At 44.4% G+C, this 20,485-nt stretch overlaps 1 protein-coding gene across 1 annotated transcript in view; it reads left to right on the top strand.

Annotated features, from left to right (window-relative positions):
* The first annotated feature begins 1,070 nt into the window (after positions 1-1,070).
* KCNK13 (potassium two pore domain channel subfamily K member 13) overlaps positions 1,071-20,485 on the top strand; it is a 112,129-nt gene continuing 92,714 nt past the window's right edge. Inside the window, exon 1 of the mRNA XM_065872747.1 lies at positions 1,071-1,410. Coding sequence (XP_065728819.1) covers positions 1,071-1,410 — 340 coding nt within the window. The remainder of the gene's footprint in view (positions 1,411-20,485) is intronic.

Here is a 20,485-nt window from a genome sequence, read left to right as displayed (position 1 = left end):
TCTCTGGAGCCCACCGAGGCAGCCAAGCCAGGGTGCAGGAGATGGAATTCTCCGGGGTCACTGCCTCCTGCCCGCGTGCTCCTCCAGTCCCCGGTCCTTGGCAGCCTCCCCAGGAGCTGGGGCTGGCTCGCGGCGCGCGCTTCGAGCGGGCGGATCCGACACGTGGGGGTGGAAAACGCCCCCGCGCGGGATCCAGAAGCCAAGGGCGTCTGGTCGGGCAAGGCTAGGAAGCCTGCCTGGGGGAGAGGCCCCTAACTTCCTTCGCTCCGTCACTCCAACCTCCCTTTCTGGTCTCCTCCTCCAGCAAGTCGGCCCGCCGGACGCCGCGCAGCGTCGGGGGCGGGCGGGAGGTCGGAACCCGTGAACCGCGCTCTGCGCAATCCCTCTGTCCGTGCGCCCGCCCGGGACCTGCTCCAGCCTCTAAGCGCCGGCAGCCGGGCCGGTGACCTGAGAGGCCCGAGGCTCCGTGCGACGCCGAGCCTGGGACACAGCACTGCGGCTCTATCTGGGGAGGCACTTCCAGCACTAGCGGACTGAGAGCCCGCGTCCTAGACGCCAGCGGCTTGAGAAGCGACGGTCAAGGAGACAGAGACCGCGGGGCTCCGCTCACCCGTCAGCCCCCGAGGCCCCTTGCTTTGGGGGAAGGTCAAGCCCACCCGAGTTTGCCCTTAAGATGCGCCACGCCCCCTCCCCAATCTGAGCCGGGCAGGACACCAGGGGGAAGCAGCGGCTGCATCCTCGTGCCAAGCAGAAGCGGACTCTGTGCCGGGTCACTCAGCTCTTCAGCTTTTAGGAGAACTCCTAGGGGGGCGGGGACGGCGGCGAAAATGCGGATTTGAAACCGGGAGTCGAGGCGGACGTGGGGGGCTGGCGCCGCAGGAGCGGTCGAAGCGGCGGCCCAGGGAGCCGCGTGGCCTGGAGGAGCGTCCGGCGGTCATGGGCGAGCTGGCTGTCGCGCGGCCAGGGGCGGACTGAGCGCCGGGCCGAGACCCCACCTCCCGGGGCGCCCGGGCGACAGTCAGACGGCGGGCACGGCCGCCCGGCTTGGGGCTGCCCCCGGGCGTTTGGCCATGGCCGGCCGGGGTTGCGGCTGCAGCTGCGGCCCGGGTCACCTGAACGAGGACAACGCACGCTTCCTGCTGCTCGCCGCGCTCATCGTGCTCTACCTGCTGGGCGGCGCCGCCGTCTTCTCGGCGCTGGAGCTGGCGCACGAACGCCAGGCCAAGCAGCGCTGGGAGGAGCGCCTGGCCAACTTCAGCCGCCGCCACAACCTGAGCTGCGACGAGCTGCGCGGCTTCCTTCGCCACTACGAGGAGGCCACCGAGGCCGGCATCCGCGTGGACAATGTTCGCCAGCGCTGGGACTTCACCGGCGCCTTCTACTTCGTGGGCACCGTCGTGTCCACCATAGGTAAGTGGGCCCTGCGGGAGGGCGGTGGGGCGGCCATCCTCGCAGGCGTTTTTCTGGCCCGGCGCTTCGAAGGGCGTGACCGCGCTTCCCAGCCCTGCATTCATCCACCTCCGCGCTAGGCCAGGTGGCACCGATGTGAGCTGTTGGCCTGATCCACAGGTGGTATTGCCTGCCTGCTTCTTTAAGTGAGGTCCACGGACCAGCTGTGTCATAATCACTTGGGAGCTTGTTATAAATGCAGCCTCAGCCCCTCCCCAGACCACTTGAGTCAGAATCTGCGTGTTAAAATCTCTAGGGAATTTGAGTGATCCTTAAATTGGAGACGTTCTGCTCTGGGAGTGTTCCTAGTTAAGGAGACTGAGCTTGAATTCATGGAACATTAGGGAGAAAGCTTACAGATCGGGACAGGAGCCTATAAACGTTAATTGAGTTAGTACCATGCGTGAGGCACTGGTCTGAGGGGGAGAAACAAATTTTAAAAAGACTGTCCATGACTTAAAACTTAATAGAGAGAAAAAATAGATCGAAAACGAGATTGGAAGTAAGGAGGCAAGAGTGCTAATGAGGATGGAAACTGTTTTCTGCCAGGAGAAAGCAGGTGGTGGTGGGGAGAAGGAGCCTATGGGCTGAACCGCTAAGTGTTGGCCTGATTGGGCTCTGGAAACTAAAAGTGCTTTACACTCCGGAGGAGGAGAGAATTGCGTTCAGGGTCCAGTGAGCTCCCTGATCTGTCGGGAGTAGTGGAAGGAAAGCTAGGGGAGTCTCCTGGCTAATGGGATGGAGGGGGGAACTCTAGTGACAGACTCAGGAGCTAGAGCTTATCTAGAGGCAGTTGGAGGCTATTGAGAGTTTTTGAGCAAGCGTGTCTCATGGCTGCTGTCAGTTATGCCTTTATTACCAGCAGAAGGAAAAAGATTGGGAGTCTTTGCACCACACTCCTAAGGACTGTTCATGCGTAAAGCATACTTGAGTGATAAGGGGGTTGGGAAAGATGCTGTAGAAATTCTGAAGAAAGCAGAGAGCTGGAGCGGAGGAGGGGGCTTTGAAAGGCTGCGCAGAAAGGGAGCGGCTCCCGGCTGGCTGCCGGAGCACCGGAGCCGCAGCAGGGCCGGCAGGGGGCTGTGCAGGGGCTTGGCTGCCGTAGCCCCTGTGCTGACTGGCAGAGCTGTCAGTGAGGCGGTGACAAGGCGGACTTCTTTGAAGCTCCCACGCAAGGTTGTCTTTGGTAGACGTTCTTCCAGGAGAAGGAACACAAGGTACAACAGGGATCAGCCTCAGGCCTGATTAGTCAAGAAAGACTTCCCAGGGTTAGTCTAGAAGCCCAGGGCTTCAGGTGGTGAGTAGGAGGAAAGGTGGGGAGGACTGGCCTGATTCCAGATACACGGGCTACGTCTGAAGTGCTTTGTGCTGAACTGCCCAGCTCACCACCGCAACCCTCTCTTATTTCAGGCGGCCCTGCCCATCCGTGGGCCATTATGACACCACAGTACCTGGGTATCTGGTAAGAAAGACTTTCATAGCATTCTCCACGATGACCAGAACACGGGCCCTGACGGGGATGGAGACAGAGTAATACCCTCCACAGCTCTCTCCCCCAGCCCACATTCTCCACTGGACTCTCTTAGCAGAATTGCCTAAGTCCTCCCATTTCTCAGAAGACAGTTCCAGAACTTCTATGTAGGGAGGACTTGGGGTGAGCAAACTGATTGGGAAGGGTTGCTGCGGAACTTTCTTTGAATCTGCTATGTCTGTGTAGCTGGTACAGGGTTTTGATTTAGATTATTCATTTGGGGGTGGTTTTGGTGGGAGATTGGGGAGCTAAGTCCTCCCCACGCCCTCCACAGGCCCCCCCCGTTTGTACTTCCCATGGCCATGGACGTAGGAAGGAGCAGAGTGTGTGTAAAGACTGGTGAACACCAATGCCAGAGGAACCGCGGATGTCGTGGATGGGTGGGCATATAAGCACACAGTCATCTGGGGGCACAAATAGAATAATGAAGCCTGATGGAATAGAAGAAAACCTGGACCGAGAGTCTGGAGTTGGAGCTACTGACCCTGCCTGTACGTTGGGCCGGTTCCTTAACATTCTGAGCCCCATCCTTCTCTTCTGAGATACCTACAAGTGCCCACCTTGGTATCTGGCACATTGTAGCTGTTGAGTAAATATTAGTCCTGTCTCCTTCCCACACCCTGCCCCTAAGGCCCCTCTCGCAGGGTTCTTGCCAGGGATGATGAGTTCATATAAGTGAATGTTCTTTAAAAAGGACAAAGCACTATGTAAGTATGGGCTTATTTTTACTTTCTCATTTCTCACATGTCCTTAAATTGTTTCATTAATCGCTGATGTAATAACAGCACTTGCAACCCTTTATTGGGGTACATAATTAGGCACATACTGTGATTATTATGTGAATGTGTGATGCAGCTAATTTCATCGATTAACCACAATTTCAATCAACACAATTCAGATATGTAGTATGTGATTCATATGTGTGAAGTGTGATTATCCCTGTTTTATAGATGAGGAAACTGAAGCTTCATGTTCTTTGTGAAATAAAGAAGAAAAAAAAAAACCATCTGTAATGACATCACCTAAAGTTGACCATGGTTGACATTTTGGTCATTTTTTTAAATTGAAGGTTAGTTGATTTACAATGTTGTGTTAGTTTCAGGTGTACAGCAGAGTGATTCAGTTATACATACATATATATCAGTTTTTTTCAGATTCTTCTCCCTTATAGGTTATTACAAAATACTGAGTATAGTTCCCTGTACTATACAATAGGTCCTTGTTGGTTGGTGCATTTCTTTCTATTCTTTTTCCCTATGGACACACATATGTACATATGTATTTTTCTAAATTTGGATCATATTCTATAAACCCTTTACATCTTGTATTTTAATCGTAGTATTACGTGATGGTTTTTTCTTCTAAAAATTAGTTCCACTCTGTTTTATTCTGCAAAGGTGTTGAGGTAACAGATAACAAGAAAGCATACAGTAGAATAATCATAAAATGTAAATAAAACCTCAGAACTAGGAAAAACAGAAGAACAGAAATATGGAAAGCAGTTGGATCTAGGAAATCGGTAGAGAGGAGCTTTGTCTTAGCTGAAGTTCCCTCAGAAGCAGCTTCTGAGCCAAGAATTTGAGTGCAAGCAGTTTACTGGCAGATTCAAGGGAGACGGGGAGGTGAAGGAGGAAGTGATACAAGAGAGGGAAGTCAGTCAGTATAGGGTATGGTATTAGGCAGAAAGCATAGTGGGCAACTGATCCTTAATCTCAAGTGGAAGCTTGAGAACAGTACAGAGCTCATTAACCAGACTTACCCCAGGCAAGGGAGCTGGGGTATTTATACACCCACACTAGTCAGAAAGTGGTTAAAAGCTGCTTGGAGGGTGGGGGAACCACAAAAGTATAATTTCCAGGTACTTCTGTCCTGATTTTTCATGGACGGCCCAAGAGTAGCCTTCTGATAAGATATAGGCACTGGCCATTCGAAGTCAGGCCAGTGTGTCCAGAAGTGGTAAAGGAGATGCCAGGGGGTGAGAACTGAGTACCACCAGCGACTATTCAAGCTTCAGATTTGGCTGCAGGCTCCATGGCGGAGTCATGACCCACACTGGAATTTTTTTTTTTGGCTGTGTTGGGTCTTCGTTGCTGCACGCGGGCTTTCTCTAATTGCAACGAGCGGGGGCTACCCTTCGTTGTGGTGCGCAGGCTTCTCATTACTGTGGCTTCTCTTGTGGCGGAGCACGGGCTCTAGGCATGGGGGCTTCAGTAGTTGCAGCACATGGGCTCAGTAGTTGCGGCACACGGGCCCTAGAGCACGGGCTTCAGTAGCTGTGACGTGCGGGCTCAGTAGTTGGCGGCACGTGGGCTCTAGGGCACGTGGGCTTCAGTAATTGTGGCACGCGGGCTCTAGGAAATGCGGGCTTGAGTAGTTGTGGTGTGCAGGCTCAGTAGTTGTGGCTCGTGGGCTCTAGAGCACAGGCTCAGTAGTTGTGGCACATGGGCTTAGTTGCTCCGTGGCATGTGGGATCTTCCCGGACCAGGGATTGAACCCGTGTCCCCTGCATTGGCAGGCTGATTCTTAACCACTGCACCACCAGGGATGTCCCCACACTGGAATTCTTAGTAGACAAAAGGAAGCATACACCTTTTCCCAATATGCAATTCTCAAAAATATTTTCCTCTTGGGATTTTATGTGGGAAACATTGCATAGGACAGTGGGTGATGCTCACAAACAACAGTTTCCTGGAAAATGCAACTGAGGATTTCATGCAACTGTTGTTTAATTTAAAAGTCAGAGCAGAGTAAAAAACACTGTGGCCAGTTTCTCAGAAGTTTAAACATAGAACTACATGTGACCCAGAAATTCCACTCCTAGGGAATATATATCCAAAAGAATTGAAAGCAGAGACTCAAACAGATACAGGAACACCTCAGAGATGCTGCGAATCCGGTTCCAGACCACGGCAATAAAGCGAATATCACAGTAAAGCGAGTCACATGAATTTTTTTTGGTTTCCCAGGGCATGTGAAAATTATGTTTTCACTGTGCTGTAGTCTGTTAAGTGTGCAACAGCATTATGTCTAAAAAATGTATATACCTTAATTTAAAAATATTTCATTGCTAAAAAATGCTAACCACCATCTGAGCCTTCAGTGAGTCATAATCTTTTTGCAACAGTAACATCAAAGATCACTGATCACAGCCCACCGTAACAAATATAACAATAATGAAAACGTTTGAAATATTGCAAGACTTACCAAAATGTAACACAGAGACACGAAGTGAGCAAATGCTGTTGGAAAAATGGCATCGATAGACTTCCTCGTCACAGGGTTGCCACAAACCTTCAGTTTGTAAAAAACACAATGGCCGTGAAGCACAGTAAAGCAAAGCACAGTAGAAAGAGGTATGCCTGTGTTTGTACACCAGTGTTCATTTCAGCATTATTCACAGGAGCCAAAAGGTGGAAGCAACCCAAGTGTCTATCAGCAGATGAATGGATAAACAAAATGTGCATACATACGGTGGAATGTATGGACAACGCAGATGGACCTTGAAAATATGATACTTAGTGAAATAAGCCAGACACAGAAGGACAGATACAATTCGACTTAGATGAGGTGTTTAGGATAGGCAGATTTCATAGGGATGGAGAGTAGAATAGAGGGTACCAGGGACTGAGGGAAGAAGGGAAGGCTTCTTTAATGGCATTTTTGTTGGGGATGATAAATAAGTTTTGGATATAGATAGTGGCGATGGTTGTACAACAATGTGAATGTATTTAATGCCATCGAATAGTACACTTATGAATGGTTAAAATGACAAATATTATGTATATTTTACCACAGCATAGAAAGAGCAGAATATTAAAACACAACTCAGGGAGTTGATTCTGAAATAGGCTGGTGATCAGACTTGAAACAAGAATGAATTTGAAGTACTCAGAGAAGTAGATTGACGTTATACTCTGTAAGTGATCTTCTGTAAATATCTTTTTTCTCTCAAATAGGCATTTGTTAGGCATTTGTTTTTGTGTTTGCCTGTGTATTTATAACTCAGCTTCTGTCCACAAAGGATATGAGATCATTTGCATATTGATATGGTCAGGGAAGCCTTAAGCCTTGGGCTACCCCATCATCTCAGTAGCTTAACACAACAAGAGTTTACTTCTTACTCACCCAAAGCCCATTGCAGGCGAGGTGCTTTACCAGGACAGTTGTCTCCTGGGTTGGCCCAGTGTTCCAGGATTCTTTTATCTTGTGGCTGCTCTTTATCAGCTCATGCCTCCAGTACTGCCCAGGAAGGGACAGAAAGGGTTGAAGAGTGTAGCCACCTGCAATTAAACGGCCACCACCTGGAGGTGACAAGAAGTCACCTCCACACGCGTTTCATTGGCCAAATCAAGTCCCATGGCTACACCCAACTTCAAGGATGTAAAGAAGCACACTCCTCCCGTAAGTCCAGAAGTGGATAAGACTTGACCTCGGTGAACAGCACGGATGCCTACCGCACATATATGCACAGTGCACTAGAAATGGATACTAATGGATTTAAGACATTGGGGAGATGAGAAAACATGAGTAGGATAGGACAGTTAAGCCACAAATTGTTAATACACAGAGATATATGTCAAAAGGACCCACGTAATTGCCAGATTTGGCTGTGAGTTTTCCAGTTGTTGAAAGAAAGAGGCAAGGGCAACCATTAAATGGTTCCTTTTATCCAGGCTGGCTGCTTGGAAGACACCCAGCTTTTGTAGATGTGAATAAAAATTTCTCCTATAGATTGTCGTGAAAGGGACAAGACAATGTAATGAGTAGTGTTCTCCACTGCATCCCAGCTCTGAAAGACAACCCTGTGCTCCTGCATGGCACGGCATCCCTCAGTACAAGGTGCAGTTCCATAAAAGCCCCTCTGCCTAAGTCCAAGGTCATGCAGGGCGGTGTCCAGCTTCCAATTGTGTGGTCCAGTAAGAACGTCTAGAATTCTCTACTGGCGGTTCCCAAGGTTCACTGTCCATAAGAACTTACCTGAGGGAACTGTGGTGCTTGTTAAAATGCAGCTGTTTGGATCCCCCTTTCAGATACATTTTAAGAAACTTCCCCAGATGGCTCTGATAGAGGCAGAACAGGAAGCACACTTGAGGCATGTGTGATAGGAGTTGGCCTAGGGTTGAAAATTGAGACCACCCCCAAGGATTGTCGCTACTCAAACAGTGGTCCGTGAATCAGCAGGACCAGCATCACCTTGGACCTTGTTAGAAATGCACGGTCACAGGCCAGCCCCAGACTACCTGAATTAGAAGCTGCTCTTCAACAAACCACCTGGTGAATTGTAGCCACGCTAAAGTTTGAGAACTCGAGTCTAGAAGGCTGTTATGTGATGTTGTGATGACCAGGGAAGGCCCCTCCCTGAGCTTTGAAACTTAGGCAAGCCGGTGGCAGGACTAGAATGGAGAGGGGTGAGATGTGCTTGTCTTTTGCCTTGGTGGACCTCCTCACCTGCTGGTGGTTAAGGAGGCAAGGGGAACATTAATTTAGAACATAGAACAACACTGGGACTTCCCTGGCGGTCCAGTGGTTAGGATTCCATGCTGCCACTGCAGGGGGCCACAAGTTTGATCCCTGGTCGGGGAACTAAGATCCCACATGCTGCGTGTCGAGGCCAAATAAAAACAAGAAGGGAAAAAAAGGCGCAAATGAGATAAGGAAAAACTCTTGGAAAAAAAGTCTAGAACTACACTATCAGATGCAGGAATATGCTGCATCTGAGCTGAGAAAGTGACTCTGGCTTGTACGGATCTGGGAAGCTCAGGCTCAGAGACGACCAGCCCCGCCTCAGTGGTGGACCACTCAAAGTAGACGACCAGATCTTCAACACAGTTTTATTTATTTTAACTAAACAGAGATGATCACAGTGGCGCCCCTTTTTGGACCTGGGTGTGGTTCATGATTAGCACCTGTGCAGTGGTATTCTACAAGGCTCTCGTGGGGTTCAGGAGCTGGGCAGACAGGTATGTGATTTGGCCTGGCCAGTGTGCACACCTCTGGGGTGCTGAACTGGATGTTGTTTTCAGAATCGTGTTTTTTTTTCCTACATGGAAAGAGCTTTTGAATCAAATTATATTAGATCCAAAAAATAAAATACTGGGAATCACCATCTTATAGTCTAAAGCTATAACCGAACATCAAAGATGATGAACAGGCATTGCGAAAGAGTAAAAACATCCCATGAATACATTAATAAATGTCACGTTAGCAGATGTCATACGTGTGTCAAGATTTAACTGACACATTGAATTGGCACTTTACAAAGCATTTGCACACAAATCTTTTTTTTTTTTTTTTTTTTTTTCGGTACGCGGGCCTCTCACTGTTGTGGTCTCTCCCGTTGTGGAGCACAGGCTCCGGACGCGCAGGCTCAGCGGCCCAGCCGCTCTGTGGCATGTGGGATCTTCCCGGACCGGGACACGAACCCACGTCCCCTGCATCGGCAGGCGGACTCTCAACCACTGCGCCACCAGGGAAGCCCTGCACACAAATCTTAGGAGATGGGCAGAGAAGTTACTATCAATTCCATTTTGCAGATTAGGAAACTGAGGTACAGATAACATAAGTATTTTACGACCACGCGGCTATAAAGCAGCAAAGTCAAGATTAGAACCGGATTTCATTTCGTTTATTGTCTGTTGATAAAAGAAATACATATTCATTTTAGAAGACTGGAAATATATGGGAAAGTATAAAAAAGAAACTAAAAATCACCCATAATTCTACCATCCAACAAGAACCACTGTCAATATTTTGGTATATTATATTGGACCTAAAGTACTAAAGATTTTACTGAATCTAGTATGCATCATTATTTTATGTACCATAAGAAAGCAAATAATGCTGCCAATTAGATCTTGACATGCTAGCAATTGTGAGATTATCCTGATTTCTGAGATATTAAAATATTGGGAAAAATATCTTAAAATCACTGAAATATATTTTGTATCTGTTTTCCATATAACCATTATAACACGAGCATATAACAGCTGTTGTATAAAATGAGCATATAACAACTGATGTAATTAAGTAAAAATGAATCTCATTATAGTTAGAATTTCTTTGATTTATATTAAAGCTGATTAAAATATTTATTAAAGATACAGTTCATCTCTGAATCAACTAGCTAATCCCCCATTTTTCTTTTGGGAGCAAGAGATATTGTGTTAATCATTGTATGGTTGTGCTTTATATTTTGAGGATTTTAGCCATTTGCCATGTTTGTATCTTACTTTCCATCTGTTGTCGTTTCCTGTTTAATGTTTATTTAGATATAGAAACATTTTTAATTTATGTGCCATTTCATGTTTTAGTTTTTCCTTCTGATTTCTTCCATTGCTTTTGTGCTTAGAAAATCTTTTCCCGTCTGTAAGAATGCTTATTGTTTTTTTTTAATTGAGGTGACATTGGTTTACAATATTAGGTAAGTTTCACGTGTACAGTGTTATATTTCTACTTCTGTATACGCTACAGTGTGCTCGCCACCAGAAATTTAGTTTCCATTTGTAGCCATACCGTTGATCCCCTTTACCCATTTTACCCTCACCCTGCCTCTTCCCTTCTGAGAACCACCACTCTGTTCTCTGTATTTACATGTTTGTTTTTGTTTGATTTAGTTTGTTTATTTATTTATATTAAAAAAAATTTTTTTTTTGCGGTACGCAGGCCTCTCACTGCTGTGGCCTCTCCCGTTGCGGAGCACAGGCTCTGGACGCGCAGGCTCAGCGGCCATGGCTCACGGGCCCAGCCGCTCTGCGGCATGTGGGATCTTTCTGGACCAGGGCACGAACCCGTGTCCCCTGGATCGGCAGGTGGACTCTCAACCACTGCGCCACCAGGGAAGCCCTGTTCATTTATTTTTTGTTTTTTATATTCCACATAGGAATGAACTCATACGGTAGTTGTCTTTCTCAGTCTGATTTATCTCACTTAGCATGATACCCTCCAGGCCCATCCATGTTGTCACAAATGCTAAGATGTCATCTTTTCATGGCTGAGTAGTGTCCCATTGCATGTATATGTGTGTGTGTATCACACTTTCTTCATTCATCTGTTGACGTGCGCTTAGGTTGTTTCCATATCTTGGCTATTGTAAATAATACTGCAGTGAACATTGGGGTACATATATCTTTTTAAATTAATGTTCTCATAGGCTTTGGGTAAATACCCAGAAGTGGGATAGTTGGGTCATATGGTAGTTCTATTCTTAACTTTTTGAGGAACCTCCGTACTCTTTTCCACAGTGGCTGCACCAATTTACATTCCCACCAACAGTGTAGGAGGGTTCTCTTTTCTCCACATCCTTGCCAACACTTGTTATTTCTTGCCTTTTTGATAATAGCCAGGATGCCAGTTTTTGTTCAGCATTTTTTCAGCTGCTCTGCACTTTTAGTCATAGCAATAGTTGTTAAAACACTTTAACCTATTGTTTCATGTGAACAATGATGGGTACATTTTAAGACTGTAGCCAAGGAGCAGTGCTGGTCATGGGGAATGAGGGAGCAGAAAGAGTGGCTGGTAGGAATTTGCATGCATTCATTCCAGGTAGGGTCATCTCTCTTGGGATCTACTACCAAATTTTCATGGGGAAGCTCTCAGACTGTCCATTCTGAGAACCCTGGATTTGTTTAATTATTTGTTTCCTACTTAGGAAACTTCAGTGCCTATCTTGAAATTAGAGACTTTGCAGGCCATAGCTCTTACTCCCCACTGCCCAGCATTCTCATACACACACATGTTAATTTCAGCTTGTTTCACTAGAAATTCTCGTTTATGTTATAAAACAGCGATTTCCTCTTCTTTTATCCTAAATTCCCTCCTGTTCTCTCTTCCCCTTCATACCTTTCTCTGTGAAGGAGAGATGGGTTTGGTATGAATGTAACCCAAATAATTCTTGGGCTCCTTAGGGTTCTTAGGGTATAGTGTTCCATACAAACAAGCATGTTCCATTAGCCCAAAGTAATGGAAAAATAAATTCAATTTTTGCTTGTGTATCTCTAAAGAATCTTAGTCTCCAACTTATAACACAAAGGAAAGCTTCCTCTCTCCCCATCTCCCAGTCTCTCATTCCTCAAAGGAATTCTGGAGCCTTTTATCCCGAAACCCCTCCCCAAATCCTCCCCACCTGGCAGCCCTCTCAGTCTTTCTGTCCTTCCTTGTCTCTTCTCCCCCATCTCTCTCTGCTCTGTATTATCGTGATTGACTTAACCTCTCCAACTTCTTTTAGCTTCCCCTCATTCAGCCTAGTCTTCATAGTAAAGCAGAGCCCCAGGAGCTGACCCAGCAAGCAGCAGTCCTTTCCCCTGAGGAGGAAAGAGAGAAGGACAGGGGATGATTACTATCTCCAGCCCATCAGTGACTTTATACGTGGGGACACTCTCGCCCTGCAGAGGAACACGTTACTGTGTTTGGATCCAGAAGCCCACGGTCCTGCTGAGGACAGTGGGGAAACACACCTCATCAGGAAACATCTCCATCATCGTGCTGCTCTCCCTTCACCCTCCAACCTTCTGCCTCCTTCTCTTCAGTTTATCTGCATTCCTGGACATTATACCACTTTTCTGAAAGGCTGCACCTTTAGCACACCCACCGCATCTTCCTTTGGCGGGAGAGCCATCATAGAAGCGTCATGAAATGTTCAGGATTTATTGTTCCCATTCTCTGATCAACCCCCCAGCATCTCTGCTGTTGATCACCTCTTCTTGGGAGGGAAATCCTGTGGTCAGTGAGCCCAGGGGTCAGACCAGAAATGCAACTGAGTGGGACTTAGAGATGTGGGACATTAGGGAGCAGTGGGGCATGTGCCCTGGAAAGAGCAGCCCCACCACAGGCCTTCAGATTCTAATTGCAAAACAACATCGTCCTGGCCAGACAGGTCTGAGGACAGCTCGACTCCAGAGTGTGAGTCCCTCAGTTAAAGCTTTGATCATCTGTGAGCTCCAGGCTGCTTTCCCTTTGGGAGGGAGAAGGATAAGAAGCTCTGAACTCTTCTTCATCAGTAGCAGCATCTTGATCTTTGCAGTTCACTTAAGTACCTGTTTGTGCAGGACACTTGATCATCACAGAGGGGAAATCTAACATATTCGCTGTCACGTTGTACACCCACTAATCTCTAAAAGGAGCTGGGGGGCTTCCCTGGTGGCGCAGTGGTTGAGAGTCCGCCTGCCGATGCAGGGGACACGGGTTCGTGCCCCGGTCTGGGAAGGTCCCACATGCCACGGAGCGGCTGGGCCCGTGAGCCATGGCCACCGAGCCTGCGCGTCCGGAGCCTGTACTCCGCGACGGGAGAGGCCACAACAGTGAGAGGCCCGCGTACCACAAAAAAATAAATAAATAAATAAATAAAAGGAGCTGGGGGTAGTTATCAATATATTCTCTTAACTCTTCTGATACTCATGACTAAACATATTGTATTGTAATCCATAAGTACCTACTATTCTGGTTTTTTTCCTTTCCTTTTATGTTACTTCCTATACACTTTCTCAAGAATTCCATGTGTTCAATTAATGTAGAATAGTTTATTCAATGATCCTTAAATTATTGGATTTGTGGGTTATATGTGATTTTTTTTTACTCTTGTGTTTAATTAAAAATTATGAAATTTATTGAGTGCTTTACCATAGGTTAAACCCAGTACAATCTTTACATATGTTTAATTCTTATAACAACCCCATAAGGGTAGGTACTGTTAATATTCTCACATTACAGACCAGGATCCGAGGCCCAGAGAGCTTCCAGGCAGTGTCTGAAGTTACCCAGTGGAAGTAGTGTGGGGCATCCCCTTAGAGCTTATACTGTGAACCACCACTTCTTTGCCATGTCTTCCTTTGGAGTCCTTGTGGGGAGAATTGCCAGTTAAAGAGATCACAACCTCTTTTTTCAGTGGTGAGGGTCCTTAGGCAACCTGGGGTAATAGAAGAAGACAGAGATAGCCTGGTTAGCAGAATGTCAGGATGGTAGAAGGTTTGGGTGGTGTTCTGCCTACCTCCCAGGAGTCCACATAATCAGAGCCTGTACCTCCCATTGGAATATTTGATGTCCTCTCAAAGTTGCAAGCGTCCTCCCATCACCGTGACAACTAATGTGCCTGCCCCCAGAATTTTACTCTCCAGTTTGGACATATTTGATCCCAGAAGTCACTTCCTGACTCTGCCCATGAACTCTTGGAATACTGGCACCAAAGCTGTGTCTTGGGTCTTCCCTAGTATTAAGCATCTGATGAAGATCAGATTGACCTTAGAGACCAATCTTAGAGACCAACATCGATCTTAGAGACCAACCAGGCAAGTGGTTTTCAAACTATGCTCCAAGGACCCCTGGGATTCTTTGTGGTATATAAGTGCTGTCTTGAGAGCCAAGGGGGACACATCAAGTTCTTATCTTTGTTGTGTGTATTTATTTATTTGTATATGTCCCAAATATTTATCCTATTCTGCTACCTTTTTATTGACTATTGTTTGGAATGTAGAAAATATTTTTATATACCCAAATACACTCATTTTCACTGGCATTTTTTTTCTATATTTTTTCATAAATTTAGGTCCTCTCTGTGGTTGAGATAAATATTCTTATCCATTCTCTGTTGAGTTCTAACTCATTTCAATGTTTTTCAAAAAGACTGTTTTATAAATGCTTTTTTATGGCTGGCTATATAATTATGCTTTGATTTATTTCTAAAATTATCACATAATGGTTTGAGAATGTGCACTTTCCAGAGTTCTCTTTTTTATTTGAGAGTTTCTGTGTATCCTGGTATCTGTATATATTTCAGTTGGATTTTTTCTTACCTTACAGAATTTTGGAGCAGGAGGGAACATAATCCCCAACCACACTCCAAACCTAGTAAACACACCCAAAATAACATTTGTGTGTTTGGGGACATATAAATTCAGTGTTATTGATTTCATCACTTGTATAACTTTAAATTTTATTAATAATACTTTTGTTTACTTCTTTATGCTTTATATGCTAACTATTTTTAAACTTACATTTGATTAAATTCCTGCATTATATTAGCCGAGACTTGCTGACTTTTGGATCATCTCTCTAGTTTTAATTTTTAAAGTAAACCACCTAATTTTTTTAATTTCCCGGTTTTAAAATTTTTATCTTTTTATTTTTGGCTGCATTGGGCCTTCGTTGTTGCGCACAGGCTTTCTCTAATTGCGGCAATCGGGGGCTACTCTTTGTTGTGGTGCGCAGGCTTCTCGTTGCGGTGCTCAGGCTTCTCGTTGTGGTGGCTTCTCTTGTCGCGGAGCACGGGCTCTAGGTTCGCGGGCTTCAGTAGTTGTGGCATATGGTCTCAGTAGTTGCGGCTCGCGGGCTCTAGAGCACAGGCTCAGTAGTTGTGGCGCACAGGCTCAGTTGCCCCGTGGCATGTGAGATCTTCCTGGACCAGGGCTCGAAAACGTGTGCCCTGCATTGGCAGGTGGATTGTTAACCACTGCGCCACCAGGGAAGGCCCTACCGTGACTTCTTTATCCATTCATCCATTAATGGACACTTAGGTTATTTTCAAGTCTTGGCTACTGTAAATAATGCTACAATGAACATGGGATTGCAGATATCTTTTCAAGTTAGTGTTTTCATTTCCTTTGGGTAAATACCCAGAAGTAGAATTGCTGGATCGTATGGTAGTTCTATTTTTAATTCTTTGAGGGAACTTCATACTGTTTTCCACAGCAGCTGCACCAATTTACATTCCCACCAACAGTGCCCAAGGGTTCTGTTTTCCACACACCCTCACCAACACTTGTTACCTCTTTGATAACAGCCATTCTAACAGGTGTGAGGTGATATCTCATTGTGGTCTTGATTTGCATTTCCTTGATGATTAGTGACGTTGAGCAACTGTATTTCTGCTTTGGAAAAATGTCTATTCAAATCCTCTGTCCAGGGGCTTCCCTGGTGGCGCAGTGGTTGAGAGTCCGCCTGCCGATGCAGGGGACACGGGTTCGTGCCCCGGTCCGGGAAGATCCCACATGCCGCGGAGCGGCTGGGCCCGTGAGCCATGGCCGCTGAGCCTGCACGTCCGGAGCCTGTGCTCCGCAACGGGAGAGGCCACAACAGTGAGAGGCCCGCGTACCGCAAAAAAAAAAAAAAAAAAAAATCCTCTGTCCATTTTTTTTTTAACATCGTTATTGGAGTATAATTGCTCTGCCCATTTTTAGATTGGATTGTTTGGGGGTTTTTGCTATTGAGTTGTCTTCGTTTTATATATAATATTTATTTATTTATTTGGCTGCACCGAGTCTTAGTTGCGATACTCGGGATCTTCGATCTTCATTGTGGCATGCGTGATCTTTTAGCTGTGATATTCGAACTCTTAGTTGTGGCATGCGGGATCTAGTTCCCCGACCAGGCATCGAACCTGGGTCCCCTGCATTGGAAGCGTGGAGTCTTAGCCACTGGACCACCAGGGAAGTCCCTATATATTTTGGATATTAACCCCTTATCAGATAAATATGATCTGCAAATATTTTCTCCCTTTCAGTAGGTTGCCTTTTCATTTTGTTGATGGTTTCCTTTGCTGTGCAGAAGCTTTTCGGTTTGGTGTAGTCCTTCTTGTTTATTTTTGCTTTTGGTGGTTTATAGTTTCTATCTCTCTTTTCTCTCTTAAAGTAGATGTTCATTCAATCTTACTCATCTGTGGGGTTCCTTCTTTCTTAGTTTCCTGCTATTTCCTATAAGCCACTTCCATTCCCACCAGAATCTTGAGATCTTTCTTTGGGACTTAAAATTTGAAAACTGAATTTATGCTACAGCTAGCATTTTCCCCACTAAGGGCTTTTTAAATTAATTCTGGCTGTTGATGTTTTCTGCTTCAGATGTTATATTTTTGGTATTTGGTGTGGAGACCTGCTATATGTACTATTTCTTGACCTACTGTATTTTTAGACTTAGTTTCTTTTATTTAACAGCCTGTGACTTAATACCAACATCTGTAAAAACAAATGTGTAGAAGGCGTGCTTTAACCACACAGGGATTTACTGGTGTTCCATTTCATGGAATGATGGATGGAGACCATCCATCTGGGAGTTTATAACTTGAAACAATAACTATCACTCTCTTTTCAGTTAATTAAGACAAATTTCCTGGAGGATATGAAGTCTAGGGCCTGTTTGGGAAGAGTTGATGACCTGCTTATTCTTTCAACAGTTCTTTGAGTTCTGGAAAGTAAGGCTCAGAGAGAGTCAGTAAATTTCCCAAGTACACACAGCTGTTAAGGGACTATATCAGCATCAAGTTACCAGACCCAAAAAGTAGTGGTTGAAGCAGACAAAATTTTACTCTATTCCAGAAAAGAGGTCTACACTGCATATAGACAATTCAGGGCAAGTATGCTGACTGCATAATGTCAACAGGGAGTCAGGTGTCTTCAGCTCTGCTATCCCTAGGATGTTGCCCTCATCCTCAGGGCTCAATGTGGTTGCTGGAGCTCTGGCCATCATATCTACACCATAAGTAGCAGTAGTAGGAAAGGGAGAGTCTTTCAAGGTCTGAGGTCATTTTCTCTAAGAAGCAGACTCTGGGCTAAATGTTTGGGTGGAAGTGATTTATCAAGGAAGTACTCTGGAAGAGACTAGTAGGAGAGTGAGGGGTGTGAGGATGGGAAAAGGGAAGAAGCCAAGTAGGAGGTTATCTTGTGGAGCTCTGCAGCATAAATTACACCTTGCGGTTTGTCCCACCTTGGGGCAGAGGAACTGGGCTTTTAGACGCCCACACCAGACACTCACTGGCTCTGGCTGGGGTGGGAAGAATGAGGCACTTTGCTGTTTCTGGGGGGAAAAAAATCACATTAAAAAGGGCGGGGTAATCCTTTGTTGTGGGGTTGTCCTGTGCATTATAGGACGTCTAGCAGTGTCTCTGGACTAAAGAGAAAATTTTGAAACACAGGGTTTGGAGTGTTTGCCTCTGTCCATGCCTCACCCACACCCCGACATCTCACCTTTAACTTGAATTGTTAACTGTAAAGTGGCTTTGTTCTTTTCTTTTAAAAAATATTTTTTCCATTAAAAAAATTCCTAAACTAATATATGCACATTTGAATAGATTTTCAAATAATTCAAAAGTGTTTAAAGTGAAAAATCAAAGTCTTCCTTTACTTTCTCATCCTACTCCCCAGAGGTAACCATTGTTTTTTTACACATACTGGGGTTCTCTTTTCTTTTTTTGGTAATAGCTTTATTGAGCTATAATTCATATACCATAAATTTCACATATTTGAAGTGTACAGTTCAGTGGTTTTTAGTGTATTCACAGGGTTTTGCAACCATCAACACAATCAATTTGATGACATTTCATCATCTCCCAAAGAAACCCCATCCCCTTTAGCAATCACCTCCCATCCCCTCCAGCCCTAGGTAACCACTAATCTACTGTCTGTTTCTGTAGATTTGCTTATTCTGGACATTTCATATAAATGGAATCATATAGTACACGGCCTTTTGTGCCTGGCTTCTTTGACTTAGCATAATGTTTTCAAGTCATCCATCTTGTAATACATATCAATACTTCACTCCATTTTATTACTGAATAATATTCTATTATATGGATGTACCATATTTTATCTATCAGTTAATCAGTTGATGGACATTTGAGTTGTTTTCACTTTTTAGCTATTATGAATAATGATGTACAATGATGAATAAGTGTACAAGTTTTTGTGTAGACATATGTTTTTATTTATCTTGGGTAGATTTGGAATTGTCGGGTCATATGGAAACTCTATTCTCAACCTTTGGAAGAACTGTCAGACTCTTTCCAAGTAGGTGTATCATTTTATATTCCCAACAGTGTGTGAGGGTTCCTATTTCTTCACATCCTTGCCAAGACTTTCAATAACCTGTCTCTTTGGTTACATCCATCCTGTGGATGTGAAGTGGTATCTTATTGTGGTTTTGATTTGCATTTCTCTAATGACAAATGATGTTGAGCGTATTCTCACGTGTTTTTTTTTTTAGTCATTTATATATCCTCTTGAAAGAAATGTCTATTCAAATCCTTTGCCCATTTTTAAATTGTTTTTTTAGTAATTGAGTTATAAATGTTCTTTATATATTTTAGATTCAAGTCCCTTATCAGATATATAATTTGCAAACATTTTCTCCCCTTCTATGGGTTATCATTTCACTTTCTTCATGGTATCCTTTGAAGCACAAACATTTTAAATTTTGGTGAAGTCTAATTTACCTATTTTGTCATTGTTGTTGCTTATGTTTTCAGTACTATATCTAAGAAACCATCACCTAATCCAAAGTCACAAAGACCTGTGTTTTCTTCTGAGAGTTTTATAGTTTTGCTCTTACATTTAGGCTGTTGATCCATTTTGAGGCAATTTTTGTATATGGTATGAGACGTGGGTGCAGCTCTATTTTTCCATGTGGTATCCAGTTCCAGCACCATTCGTTGGAAAGACTATTCTTTCCCCCATTGAATAGTTTTGACACCCTTGTCAAGAATCAATTGACCATAAATGTGAGGGTTGATTTCTGAACTCTCAGTTCTATTCCACTGATGTATATGTGTATCCTTATGCTAGTCCCACACTGCCTTGATTACTGTAGCTTTGTAGTAAATTGTGAAATCAGGAAGTGTGAATCCTCCAACATTGTTCTTCTTTATCAAGATTGTTTTGGCTATTATGGGTCCCTTGAACTTCCATGTGAATTGTAAAATCAGCTTGTCAGTTTCTGCAAAGAAGACTTCTGTTGAATCTGTAGATCATCTTGGGGAATGTTATGATCTTAAAAGTATTAAATGTTATAATCCATGAACATGGGATGTCTCTTCATTTATTTGGATCCTTTAATTTCTTTCCAATGCTTTGTAGTTTTCAAGGTATTGAATATAAGTTTGACACTTCTTTTGTTAAATTTATTCCTAAATATATTATTCTTTTTAGTGCTATTGTAAATTAAATTGTCTTCTTAATTTTAGTTTGAATTGTTCATTGCAAGTATAGGGAGTACAATTGATTTTTATATATAGATCTTGTATCCTGTGATCTTGCTGCACTCATATATTAGTTCTAATAGTTTTTTAGTGGATTCCTTAGGATTTTCTATATAAATATTATGTGATAATATCATCTATGAATAGAGATAGTTTTCATTCTTTCCTTCCAATCTGGATGCCTTTTGTTTCTTGTATTTCATGCCTCCAGTACAGTGTTGAATAGAAGTGGTGAGAGTGGACATTCTTGCTTTATTCCTGATCTTGGGGGGAAAGTTTCGGTCTTTCACCATGAAGTGTGATATTAGTTCTGGTTTGTTTTGGTAGATGGCCTTTATTGGGTTGAGAAAGTTCCCTTCTATTCCTACTTTGTTGGGTGTTTTTATCACAGAGAGGCGTTGGATTTTTGTCAGATTATTTTTCTGCATCTGAGATGATCTTGTGGTTTCATCCTTTCCGCTACTGATGCTAGGGTACTGCATTAATTAATTTGAGATATTAAACCAACCATGGATTCCTGGGATAAATTCCACTTGGTCATGGTTTATAATCCT

Source organism: Phocoena phocoena, chromosome 2 (genome assembly GCF_963924675.1).
Source record: "Phocoena phocoena chromosome 2, mPhoPho1.1, whole genome shotgun sequence".
Taxonomy (NCBI): domain Eukaryota; kingdom Metazoa; phylum Chordata; class Mammalia; order Artiodactyla; family Phocoenidae; genus Phocoena; species Phocoena phocoena.
The sequence above is the reverse complement of the archived record's forward strand: the minus strand, read 5'-3'. Positions and strand labels throughout refer to the sequence as shown.